The sequence below is a fragment of the Coregonus clupeaformis genome, unplaced genomic scaffold (assembly GCF_020615455.1).
Source record: "Coregonus clupeaformis isolate EN_2021a unplaced genomic scaffold, ASM2061545v1 scaf0896, whole genome shotgun sequence".
NCBI classification, from domain to species: Eukaryota; Metazoa; Chordata; class Actinopteri; order Salmoniformes; family Salmonidae; genus Coregonus; species Coregonus clupeaformis.
In genome coordinates this window covers 1-13,324 of record NW_025534350.1, presented here as the reverse complement: position 1 = coordinate 13,324, position 13,324 = coordinate 1, and the positions used below count along the sequence as shown (strand labels likewise).

General features: G+C 42.4%; 1 protein-coding gene across 1 annotated transcript; it reads right to left on the bottom strand.

Annotated features, from left to right (window-relative positions):
• Positions 1-6,186: 6,186 nt before the first annotated feature.
• On the bottom strand, positions 6,187-13,081 carry LOC121534005 (rho GDP-dissociation inhibitor 1; the record flags this gene model as incomplete). The annotated part of the gene is given in 4 exon segments (XM_045217038.1): positions 6,187-6,743; positions 8,184-8,247; positions 9,099-9,175; positions 12,998-13,081. Coding segments are annotated over 4 exon segments (425 nt in total), but the record flags the coding sequence as incomplete, so codon positions are not given.
• Positions 13,082-13,324: the final 243 nt, after the last annotated feature.

Here is a 13,324-nt window from a genome sequence, read left to right as displayed (position 1 = left end):
CAGAGGAACCTTTGACTGGAAATAAATTCAGTTTTCAGTGTCTGACTTTAGAGCTGATTACAATAGCCACATCATCAAAAAACGTGTTACTGTATGCATTTTTGTCAGACAGGACCATACAGCACTGAATGACAGCAAATTTGACATTGAAAGTTGTCGATTGAACAGCTACCAAAAAGTTTATATTTCCGCCTATTGTACAGTGGGGGAAAAAAGTATTTAGTCAGCCACCAATTGTGCAAGTTCTCCCACTTAAAAAGATGAGAGAGGCCTGTAATTTTCATCATAGGTACACGTCAACTATGACAGACAAAATGAGAAAATAAATTCCAGAAAATCACATTGTAGGATTTTTTATGAATTTATTTGCAAATTATGGTGGAAAATAAGTATTTGGTCAATAACAAAAGTTTCTCAATACTTTGTTATATACCCTTTGTTGGCAATGACACAGGTCAAACGTTTTCTGTAAGTCTTCACAAGGTTTTCACACACTGTTGCTGGTATTTTGGCCCATTCCTCCATGCAGATCTCCTCTAGAGCAGTGATGTTTTGGGGCTGTCGCTGGGCAACACGGACTTTCAACCCAACCACGTTTCATCTTCAATGCCCTTGCTGATGGAAGGAGGTTTTCACTCAAAATCTCACGATACATGGCCCCATTCATTCTTTCCTTTACACGGATCAGTCGTCCTGGTCCCTTTGCAGAAAAACAGCCCCAAAGCATGATGTTTCCACCCCCATGCTTCACAGTAGGTATGGTGTTCTTTGGATGCAACTCAGCATTCTTTGTCCTCCAAACACGACAAGTTTAGTTTTTACCAAAAAGTTCTATTTTGGTTTCATCTGACCAACCTCTTCTGGATCATCCAAATGCACTCTAGCAAACTTCAGACGGGCCTGGACATGTACTGGCTTAAGCAGGGGGACACGACTGGCACTGCAGGATTTGAGTCCCTGGCGGCGTAGGGTGTTACTGATGGTAGGCTTTGTTACTTTGGTCCCAGCTCTCTGCAGGTCATTCACTAGGTCCCCCCGTGTGGTTCTGGGATTTTTGCTCACCGTTCTTGTGATCATTTTGACCCCACGGGGTGAGATCTTGCGTGGAGCCCCAGATCGAGGGAGATTATCAGTGGTCTTGTATGTCTTCCATTTCCTAATAATTGCTCCCACAGTTGATTTCTTCAAACCAAGCTGCTTACCTATTGCAGATTCAGTCTTCCCAGCCTGGTGAAGGTCTACAATTTTGTTTCTGGTGTCCTTTGACAGCTCTTTGGTCTTGGCCATAGTGGAGTTTGGAGTGTGACTGTTTGAGGTTGTGGACAGGTGTCTTTTATACTGATAACAAGTTCAAACAGGTGTCATTAATACAGGTAACGAGTGGAGGACAGAGGAGCCTCTTAAAGAAGAAGTTACAGGTCTGTGAGAGCCAGAAATCTTGCTTGTTTGTAGGTGACCAAATACTTATTTTCCACCATAATTTGCAAATAAATTCATTAAAAATCCTACAATGTGATTTTCTGGATTTTTTTCTCTCAATTTGTCTGTCATAGTTGACGTGTACCTATGATGAAAATTACAGGCCTCTCTCATCTTTTTAAGTGGGAGAACTTGCAGAATTGGTGGCTGACTAAATACTTTTTTCCCCACTGTATATGTGTGCTTACAGGTCTATTTCCTAAACGCTTTAAGATATCCTAATGCTCTTGGTTTGTCTACATTTAAACTCAGTTTTTCACAATTCCTGACATTTAATCCTAGTAAAAATTATTCCCTGTTTTAGGTCAGTTAGGATCACCACTTTATTTGAAGAATGTGAAATGTCAGAATAATAGTAGAGAGAATGATTTATTTAAGCTTTTATTTCTTTGATCACATTCCCAGTGGGTCAGAAGTTTACATACACTCAATTAGTATTTGGTAGCATTGCCTTTAAATTGTTTAACTTGGGTCAAACATTTCGGGTAGCCTTTCACAAGCTTCCCACAACAAGTTGGGTGAATTTTGGCCCATTCCTCCTGACAGAGCTGGTGTAACTGAGTCAGGTTTGTAGGCCTCCTTGCTTGCACACACTTTTTCAGTTGTGCCCACACATTTTCTATAGGATTGAGGTAAGGGCTTTGTGATGGCCACTCCAATACCTTGACTTTGTTGTCCTTTTAAGCCCTTTTGCCACAACTTTGGAAGTATGCTTGGGGTCATTGTCCATTTGGAAGACCCATTTGCGACCAAGCTTTAACTTCCTGACTGATGTCTTGAGATGTTGCTTCAATATATCCACATCATTTTCCTTCCTCATGATGCCATCTATTTTGTGAAGTGCACCAGTCCCTCCTGCAGCAAAGCACCCCCACAGCATGATGCTGCCACCCCCGTGCTTCACGGTTGGGATGGTGTTCTTCGGCTTGCAAGCCACCCCCCTTTTCCTCCAAACATAACGATGGTCATTATGGCCAAACAGTTATATATTTGTTTCATCAGACCAGAGGACATTTCTACAAAAAGTACGATCTTTGTCCCCATGTGCAGTTGCAAACCGTAGTCTGGCTTTTTTAATGGCGATTTTGGAGCAGTGGCTTCTTCCTTGCTGAGCGGCCTTTCAGGTTATGTCGATATAGGACTTGTTTTACTGGGGATATAGATACTTTTGTACCTGTTTCCTCCAGCATCTTCACAAGGTCCTTTGCTGTTGTTCTGGGATTGATTTGCACTTTTCGCACCAAAGTATGTTCATCTCTAGGAGACAGAACGCGTCTCCTTCCTGAGCAGTATGACGGCTGCGTGGTCCCATGGTGTATATACTTGCGTACTATTGTTTGTACAGATGAACGTGGTATCTTCAGGCGTTTGGAAATTGATGAACCTTGGGAGCAATTTTTTTAAATATTTTTTTTCTGAGGTCTTGGCTGATTTCTTTAGATTTTCCCATGATGTCAAGCAAAGAGGCACTGACTTTGAAGGTAGGCCTTGAAATACATCCACAAGTACACCTCCAATTGACTCAAATTATGTCAGTTAGCCTAACAGAAGCTTCTAAAGCCATGACATCATTTTCTGGAATTTTCCAAAGCTGTTTAAAGGCACAGTCAACTTAGTGTACACATCTGACCCACTGGAATTGTGATACAGTGAATTATAAGTGAAATAATCTGTCTGTAAACAATTGTTGGAAAAATTACTTGTGTCATGCACAAAGTAGATGTCCTAACCGACTTGCCAAAACTATAGTTTGTTAACAAGAAATTTGTGGAGTGGTTGAAAAATGAGTTTTAATGACTCCAACCTAAGTGTATGTGAACTTCAGACTTCAACTGTATGAAGAGCAGACAATTGATTACTTGTACACCACATTTCAGCAATATCAGAGCTTGCAATTATGGGTTATATGAGTTTAGGTGGCCCACTCCCCCTCCAGCCAGGCATTATTCTGCACTGTTTGAGTTAAGGGTGTGTGTCACAATATCTATCAATTGAATCACTTTTGCGATAAGATATTTTTATACAACCATCCATGTCATATATGGGAGACCTTAGAGATGAGGAAAAATATGGTTGTGCTTTGTTATACCTTGGGTAGGGGTATCTCAAACACTTAAACCTGTTTTGAGGATTGGCCACTAGCCTAAAAAGATGTGACTAGTAGAAATCTTTTGAGAAGTTGTCAAATGTGATTGATTAATAGATCAAGAATGGAAATAATTGTTTTACTTATTTTACCCACAAATAAACTTAGCTACTTTGAAAACCAGAGACACTGTACACACCAGGCCAAGTTGAGCAAAATCTTTATTGTCCAAGAAGAGCAATCACAAATAATCAAATATTTATACAACCCCACCAGCATGCCAGCATCTTCATTGAAACTGTACAATGTGTACAGGAATGTATGGAAAAGCATAAGATCATTCAAAATATCTGAAACACTTTTACATCCATATGCTTAGGGTACAGTACATGTCAATTTCACTTTCTGATCCAAAATCCCTCCCTCTTAACATACTCAAACAGTATCACACATTTTCTGCTAGCACATCCTACTCTGTGCAAACTTGACCGTTTTTCCATCAACGTCTCTTTTCGTCAATATGTCATTGGGCAAAGGCTGGGTGTGACTGGAGGTGTACATCTTAACCCTACCAGCTCCTGTTCCTAATGAGAGCTGAAACACCGTCAATGTCTCAAGCAGCAGACGGTGAATCATGCTCTACTCCTGTGCTTTCTCTGGTACTTGTCATCACCTTTGACCTCCGACAGCAGGCTCTAAGGGTCGCAACAAAATTTGAGTGAGGGGGAAGGAGGGAAATCTGACTGGGGATTGATGTACATTAAGGCAACAAAACAAAAAAAAGACCAACAAAAATCATGTCTTTATTTTTCACGCGACCAAAGTCGACAATAAGGCCTCGTGGCTAAGGAACACAAGAGTGCCAAGGGTTATCAATACTGATGAAGTGGCTTGCTGGGGTGGGCAAGGAAAAAACACATTGGTAAATTCTTGGTGGTGTATTCTATTCCCATTCTAACTACCATCTTTACTTGTGTTTACTAGTGGAGGTTGAGTTTAGACAAAACAGGCAGGGAGCAGCATGTGTGTAAACACTACAGGGAGAATCTCAACTAGCAAAGAGGCTAGGATGGTGAACAGTTGATACTAGAATATGCCCTTGAGTGAGTCTATCTGATGGCACCCCATGACATACAACATACAGCCCAAGGCATGCAACATCTGTTAGTGCTCTACCATGATCACTGAGCAAGAGTAGTAAACTGATTATTGGTGAGTTAAACTGACTATTTTGATCTTTCGGTATAAGGCAGTGCTGGGGCATCCGCCCTTCTTTTTTCTCGAATGTCATAATATCTTTCACTTCCTTGGCCTTAGCCTCTGCCGAGTCCCCAACAACTGGATGTTCCTGTTTTCAGGGGAAATGGAACGAGGCCCAGTGACGCAACTTCCGTTTTTGGACGTAAACAAGGCGACACTCCATCTTAACTCCTCCTCCACATATAACAGAAAACCAGCAGGCTCCAGACGTCGTAGGGTAAGAGTATAATACCTCTTAAGTAGGGGATCTAGTTTCAGGCGTTTCTTTTTTTTACACCTGCTACATCAGGTTACCTTGGCCCCAATCCCCATGTAAGAGGAAAGGGTTAATACATTTAAGGGGGCTGGGAGGAGCTGAAGTAAAGCAGCTCATTATTAATTCACTGTACGTTTAAAGACATGCTCCGGTACTTTTCCCCCCTACATTTCCCCCCACGTGGGCAAGTCCCCTAGTAATTCGAGTTTCAGCCAATGAGCTTCAGCCCCTCACCATTTGAGTGACGCTAGCAAGACGCACACACAGTAGAGCGAGAGAGAGCGCAATGACGTGGTGCACATATCTGCATATTTGTGACACATGCAATTTTCGGGGACCACTTTTGGCTCATGGGTGCTACTTTCAGAACTACTGGCAAAAAAGTATACAAAAGTTCCGGAGAATATCTTTAACAAGGCAGGTCTTGGTAAAATATTTTTTTTAACTAGGGAGGAGGCAAGCAAAGGAATGCTAAAAGTGGGCAGCAAAACATGGCAGGGAAGGAATGACCATAAAAGCTGATTAATATCAACAGCGATGTGAACAAAGCCACAGTATACTATTATTCATACAATTATATAAAAATAAAAAAAAGGCTAAATGAAAAGTTGATTGTACACTTGCTTTTACACATGTACTTCTTACTGACAGGAAGACCATTTAAGGAGCGAAGGGGTGTTTAATCTCTTCAAGCAGGACAAACCATGAGCGGTGGGGTTGGAGGATAGATCCTGCACAGTACAGCTATGGGAGACTTAAAGGTCCAATGCAGCCGTTTTTATATATCAAATCATTTCTGGGTAACAATTAAGTACCTTACTGTGATTGTTTTCAATTAAAACAGTCAAAAAGAAACGAAAATAGCTTCTTAGCAAAGAGCAATTTCTCAAGCAAGAATTTGGCTAGGACTGTCTGGGAGTGGCCTCAGTGGGGAAGGGAAAACTAGCTGTTATTGGCAGAGAGGTTTGGAACTATTCATTATTGGTCTATTAACTAATTTACCGACTGGTGATGTCACCAGGGAAGCCAAAACTCCATCCCACCAAGGCGGTCTTTTCAAACAGCTCCAACACTGAAAGGGCATTATCATCATTTTCACAATCTTATTCCACCCTCAGTGTGGATATATATATAAAACACAGGAAAATCACATTTTTGACTGCACTGGGCCTTTAAGGTTGCATGGATGGCAGGTTGAGGACAGTGAAACAATGGTGGTGGGTTTTGTGCAACCAATGAAAGCAGAGGGGGGATGGACGGACAGAGGGGGCCGTTGCTTCTGCTGCTGCTACTAATGCAGACGGATAAATTGGAAGATACGTGGGAGAGACGAGACAGAGGGATGGAAGGGTCGGAATGAAGATTGAAGACATGAGGATGGAATGAAGTAGAAGAAAACAAACTAATGGAGAAATGGGGACTTGGTTGTGGGTTGTGGGGTTTGGTTCTGAAGGCCTCTTTCTTAGTCTTTCCAATCTTTCCTGATGTTGAGGTTCCACTCCCAGGAGAGGTGGTCGTGCTTATCGTCGTCGGTGAACTTGGACTTGATGTTGTAGGTGCCGCGGGCCAGCATGCCTTTAGGGGCCTCCTCCAGCGGGGTCAGGAAGTCGTACTCATTCGGCCTCGGCCCGTAGCTCCCCACCATGTAGTCTGACTTGTCAACTACAGAGACAGAGAGAAAAGAAGGGCTGTTTGAATCACTAGGGAGGACAAGAAATACAGGGTGGTGTTCATTAGGCACTAAACGGAAAACCTGAATGAAACAGAGTAACTACTTGGAGAAAATACTAGCTCTCTGGGAAGAAAGTTATCAATAAACAGGACTAATGAAAAACAACTGACTGTTTTGCTCCATTATTCTTTTGTTTGTTTGTACTTTTACCCCTTTTTCGTGATATCCAATTGGTAGTTACAGTCTTGTCCCATCGCTGCAACTCCCCTACGGACTCGGGAGAGCCGCACTGATTCTTGAGACACTGCTCGCCAGCCGCACCAAAGTGTCGGAGGAAACACAGTCCAGCTGGCGACCAAAGTCAGCTTGCAGTCACCCGGCCCGCAACAAGGAGTCACTAGAGCGCGATTGGACAAGGAAATTCCGGCCGGCCAAACCCTTCCCTAACCCGGACGACGCTGGCCGGCTGTGACACAGCCTGGGATTGAACCCGGGTCTGTAGTGACGCCTCAAGCACTGCGATGCAGTGCCTTAGACCGCTGCGCCACTCGGGAGGCCTGCTCTAATTTATTTTGATTTCTCGATAAGCCTCACAAACACGACTCACTAATAAAGCAATTGACACAACAGGCTGTTTCGTGCCTCGACTTGCATCCAGTTTCAAACAAACATTTTTCACACCCTACCCCTCTGCCTTTCTCTTCTGCTCAGTAAAAACATGAGATGAAAGCCTCCCAAAACAATTTCTCAATAATATCCCTATTGACAGTGTTGAGTCTGTTTTTCAGCCTTGACTTGTGCATCCGGTTTCAAACAATATCTCAATTTCAGGCAACAATATCTCAATTTCAGGCCCTGGCCCTTCTGCCTGTTTCTCTTGGCAGATTAAAAAGGGAAGGCAGTGTGTGGGCCGGGGCTGTCTGTCAACATCATTAAACAATGGTAGTCTCTACAGGCCTTAAGTGTTTACAGCTCTTAATTGAACTAATTCATTTAAACTGATTCCCTTATTGTCTAAAGCAACGGTGTTGATGTGGCATCATGCCACTTATCACTTCAATTCTGTTAGGACCAACATTTGGAAACCATGACAATGTATCACCTAGTACATTCCATTAACAGGGCATCTGTAGCTCAGCTGGTAGAGCACGGCGCTTGTAACGCCATGGTAGTGGGTTCGATCCCCGGGACCACCCATACACAAAAATGTATGCACGGATGACTGTAAGTCGCTTTGGATAAAAGCGTCTGCTAAATGGCGTTTTTTTTTTTTATCTGCAGAAACTGATTTTAAAGTTTAACGTTGATGTCAACATTTGCTTGAGTCTAGGGCATCATTTCCCACATTTACTATGGGAGGAAGGCCTGTGCGGTTGAGATGGAGGTCAGGAGGGAACAAACAAGAGGGATAGGAAGCAGCAAGCACTCACTTCTCACTCCTTTCCTGTGGGTCTGCTGGACATACTTGAGACCCGAGACAATTTCCTTGTTCACCTGCAGAGACAGAGGCACTGTTAGTGGCATGGAAAATCAATCTAGCTTATCGCAAGCTCATCTGACAGAAATAGGCCATTTAAAGACCTTGTGAACCATGGCAACAAGCATTATATGAAATCTGAAAAATACAATACCTACCGGGGGGGGGTATAGCGACTGCCTTTTTAGGGAACTGAGGGGGTCTTTATACAAACAGCTTTCATTTGCGTGAATTGAACTACATTTAATCTCTTTTGTTTTATTTCAGGTAAATTGTGCAATAACTTACATATTGTACAGGTAACTGCCAAAATAATGGAAACACTTGAGTAAATGAGGGATACAAAGTATATTGAAAGCAGGTGCTTCCACACAGGTGTGGCTCCTGGGTTAATCAAGCACTTAACATCCATCATGCTTAGGGTCATGCATAAAAATGCTGGGCAGGCCATTATTTTGGCTACCATTGCTATGCCCCTGTAGGATGACAATGCCCCCATCCACAGGGCACGAGTGGTCACTGAATGGTTTGATGAGCATGAAAACGATGTAAACCAAATGCCATGGCCGTCTGTCACCAGATCTCAAACCAATTGAACACTTATGGGAGATTCTGGCGCGGCGCCTGAGACAGCGTTTTCCACCACCATCAACAAAACACCAAATGACAGAATTTCTCGTGGAAGAATGGTGTCATATCCCTCCAATAGAGTTCCAGACACTTGTAGAATCTATTCCAAAGTTTTGGCTCGTGGTGGCCCAACACCCTATTAAGACGCTTTATGTTGGTGTTTCCTTTATTTTGGCAGTTACCTGTACCTTTACATGTCAGCAAGGACCACTGCAAAAGATCAGAACGGTGCTCTCACTTTGAAGCTGATCTTTATTCTGTACTCCACTCCCTCCTTCAGGATAAAGGACTGCTTCTTAAAGGCCTCCAGATCTCCTGTTAGAGAGACAATGAGGGGAAAAAAACAATAAGGTTTCTCCAACTCTCACACACACAAACAAACAAACTAGGGCATGCAGCAGGGGACTACTGGCTACAGGGCCCCCGTGTGGAGTGTGAGAGCATGGTGTCTTTAACAGCCATGTGGAGTCCTAGGCAGCTCTGACACCTCAGCAGGCGTCATTATCACAGCCCAGCGGTGACAATGCCTCATTAGCAAACTTAATTAGGGTCTTCTAGTCGTGCTGTAGCACTCTCCCTCAACATCTAGCAGTGTAACAGACTGGACTGGGGAAACAATAGAAGCAATACAGTATTACATTTACATTTTAGTCATTTAGCAGACGCTCTTATCCAGAGCGACATACAGTTAGTATTCTCCTCGTTTCCCCCCATGATGTATAATAATAATAATATGCCATTTAGCAGACGCTTTTATCCAAAGCGACTTACAGTCATGCGTGCATACATTTTTTGTGTATGGGTGGTCCCGGATTTCGAACCCACTACCTTGGCGTTACAAGCGCCGTGCTCTACCAGCTGAGCTACAGAGGACCACATGTATGGCATCGAAACAGTTTCCCCCCCAGAATTTGCAATATGTGCTGTACATGGAAAGACCATGAGCTAAGGCTTTGAAATGTTCAAAATACCCTTTTAATTTATTTCCATTCATTCACCGTTTCCAGCATGTTACTTCTGACACGAGTGGCTGTTTTAAACTGTTCCTCAGGAACCCTTTCTCAGTGTTCGTTTATGACCGCCAGTCGTCACTACAAGTACATACACGAGTGTGATTAACTCATTTTTACTGGCACTGGCCTGCCTCATTCAGGATGTCTCAGCTCATTCTGTTCAGCAGCACAAGGTCTCTTGCTCACATCCTCAAGAGAGTCAGGTGACAGTAGCAGGTCTTTTCTTAGAACATGGGCTATAGGGCTGACCCCAATTAGTCGACTGGTCGATTGTTTGGTCGTTAGGCTATTGATCGACAGAGATTGTTTTAGTCGAGCAGTAACACATACAGTGCCTTCGGAAAGTATTCCGACCGCTTGACTTTTTCCACATTTTGTTACGTTACAGCCTTATTCTCAAATGGATTAAATAAATAAAAATCGTCAGCAATTTACACACAATAACCCACAATGACAAAGCAAAAACAAGTTTTTAGAAATGTTTGCAAATGTATTAAAAACGGAAATATCTTATTTACATAAGTATTCAGACCCTAAGCACAGCCAAGACAACGCAGGGGTAGCTTCGGGACAAGTCTCTGAATGTCCTTGAGTGGCCCAGCCAGAGCCCGGACTTGAACCCGATTGAACATCTCTGGAGAGACCTGAAAATAGCTCTGCAGCAACGCTCCCCATCTACCTGACAGAGCTTGAGAGAATCTGCAGAGAAGAATGGGAGAAACTCCCCAAATACAGATGTGCCAAGCTTGTAGTGTCATACCCAAGAAGACTCGATGCTGTAATCGCTGCCAAAAGTGCTGAGTAAAGGGTTTGAATACTTATGTAAATGTGATATTTTCGTTTTTGTATTTGTTTTTAGAAATGAGCAAACATTTCTAAACACCTGTTTTTGCTTTGTCATTATGGGGTAGTGTGTGTAGATGGATGAGGCTTTTTTTTTTTTTTTCAATTTTAGAATAAGGCTGTAATGTAACAAAATGTGGAAAAAGTCAAGGGGTCTGAATACTTTCTGAAGGCACTGATATAGATATATAAAAAAAATTACGCCCATCTCAGAGAACTAATCCATTGCAGAGGACTAGACTAAAAGCCAATTTATGCTTGATTCGAAAATGTGCTCAGAGGCTCCATATGGAGGGTTTGATGCAATTGCGGAGCCTCCAGAGGCATGCAGAGGCCAAATCGAGCTCTGTACCGCATCGCCATGCGCCTCCCATGGGAGGACTCTGTATAGCTCCGTATTGACATGATTGGTTGACGGTAGGTGGGGGCAGTACATCCTGTATAAACACAAACTCACTTCCTTGACAACAGCTCTGCAGTGCTCCGCGAAGCGCAATAAGTATGAATGCCCTGACTTCTGCTGAGGCCATTCTTGCCCTGACTTCTGCTGAGGCCATATCACAGTAAATGCTGTATGGCCAATGCAGACGTTGGATTGACCATGCGCCCAGATGCACAATGCACTTCTCTCTCCAGAATGCGCTCTCTCGCCAATTTGTGCACATTAATTGTTTCATTGTGTGAATTGTTTGCGTTTCATTGTAAGTGTATGTCAATTCCCCATTACATATATCACCAGTAGTACATTTACCATTAATTCCTAATCTACAATGTTTGTTACTTTGGTTATGGTCATTTCTGTTAATGCATTCAATATTATTATTCCAGTCTTCCTGTTCTCATTGTCGGAGTGGACACGTTGTTTGCAGAGTGCACAACCTATGCTACACTTGTGAGAAACAACTTTTGGTTTATTGAATTCCATTTACGACTTCTGTCAATTTAGTCATTGTCTTTTGTTTGGAGCGTTCCTGTCAATGTTGAGTAAGGACACGCACGCATAGAAGTAAGCCTATAGGCTACCTGGCCTGTGCGCAAATGTATGCATATAAATGTGCCCATTTTGGGATCTGACATTATTTCTGATTGATTTAACACACCACCACTAATGACCTGTGGAGCTTCTCAAAGTAATGTTTTCTTCGCCTCAAACAGCAAGCAAACTAAGTCTGTTTTTACAACCATTTGATAATTACAACAGTTCCTCAATGTATTTGAAAAATCTTTCCAGCCCTTTCCCTTTCGATAACCACTGAGCGTGAAAGGGAAAAAAGTAATGCTCTGATCCAGTGGAAACGTAATTGAATAGGCTTCTTATCAGTGCTCGACTTGGACTGAAATAGGTTCCGGTACTCATTTTGGGTGCTGGTACTGTTTATATTTAGGTGCAGGAGCGCCACAATTCTTTTGAGCTAATATTCTATAGGAGGAACAGGAGCTCAAGCAGTAGAACATTTGAGGTGCCTGTACTCCCCTCTGCTGAGCTCCTGCCCAAGTCAAGCACTGCTTCTTATCCATTGCGCAAATAGCCTACAGCTGTGTCTGTCCTGAGCTCATTGGCGTGGAAACTCTGAGGGCCCAGAATATTTTATACAATGTTGCAAGTTCGCTAGCACAAGCTTCAGGCCAGACCCAAGTTAATAGTTGATACAATGTTTCATGTTCATTGCAAACAGGTCATGTGTAACCAATGTGATTTATAGGATATTTTCTACCTGCAGGCTGCAATGTTTTTATTTGTTGGCTTTGTGTATTTCTACATAGTTAGCAATGGCAATAGAAGTTACCTTTGGATAGAATTTTGATTAACCACATGACAATGATTTTGAGATATGAAGACGTTATTATAAATGAAATGAAACTGTTTCACAAAAATATGCATATGAAAACCATAACTGGCACGCAGATAGGCAGAAAATGTAAGATAAATTGGCATTCCACATGAGAAAGGTTGCCGACTCCTAGTGTAGCCTATTACCGGCAACTTCAGGAGAGTAACGGCAGAATCTGCGAAATATACAACTGTGTCGTGTTTCATATACAACCGTGTCTGTATATAGCAAAATACACGTTTAAAAATGAAACATTTCAAGCGGTCGAAAGAAGAGACGACTTTTTTTTCTAATGGGCTAACAGATCAGTTTGTCAATGCCAGTTAGTTACACACTCTGAACAATTTCCCCCATGTTTTGAAACACTCGTACGATAAGATGTCCATCATTATGTTAGGTCCCATTTCAGAGGACTTACAGTGAATAAGTACTACAGTATTATAGCTCACCTTGCAGGTCCAGGGTCAGTGGATTCGGGGCAGTCTCACACATCAGTGTCAACCGTGTCACCTGGACGTTGGGAACGCTGGGATCTGTAACAAGACCAGACAAAGAACGTTCATATGAATCATATAACTGACCCACAGCTACCTTGACACAATTACACCCTACTTACTTAACCATAGGTTTGCTGTCATATTTGTAAATGGTTGGTTTCAGACCTTTAAACTTTATAGGTCATTCGGTGTTAAAATACAGCACAAATGTATTTTATATTCTGACATTTAGCACAAAGACATTTATTTTTACATAATTCTGCATTTTTGTCTAAATGA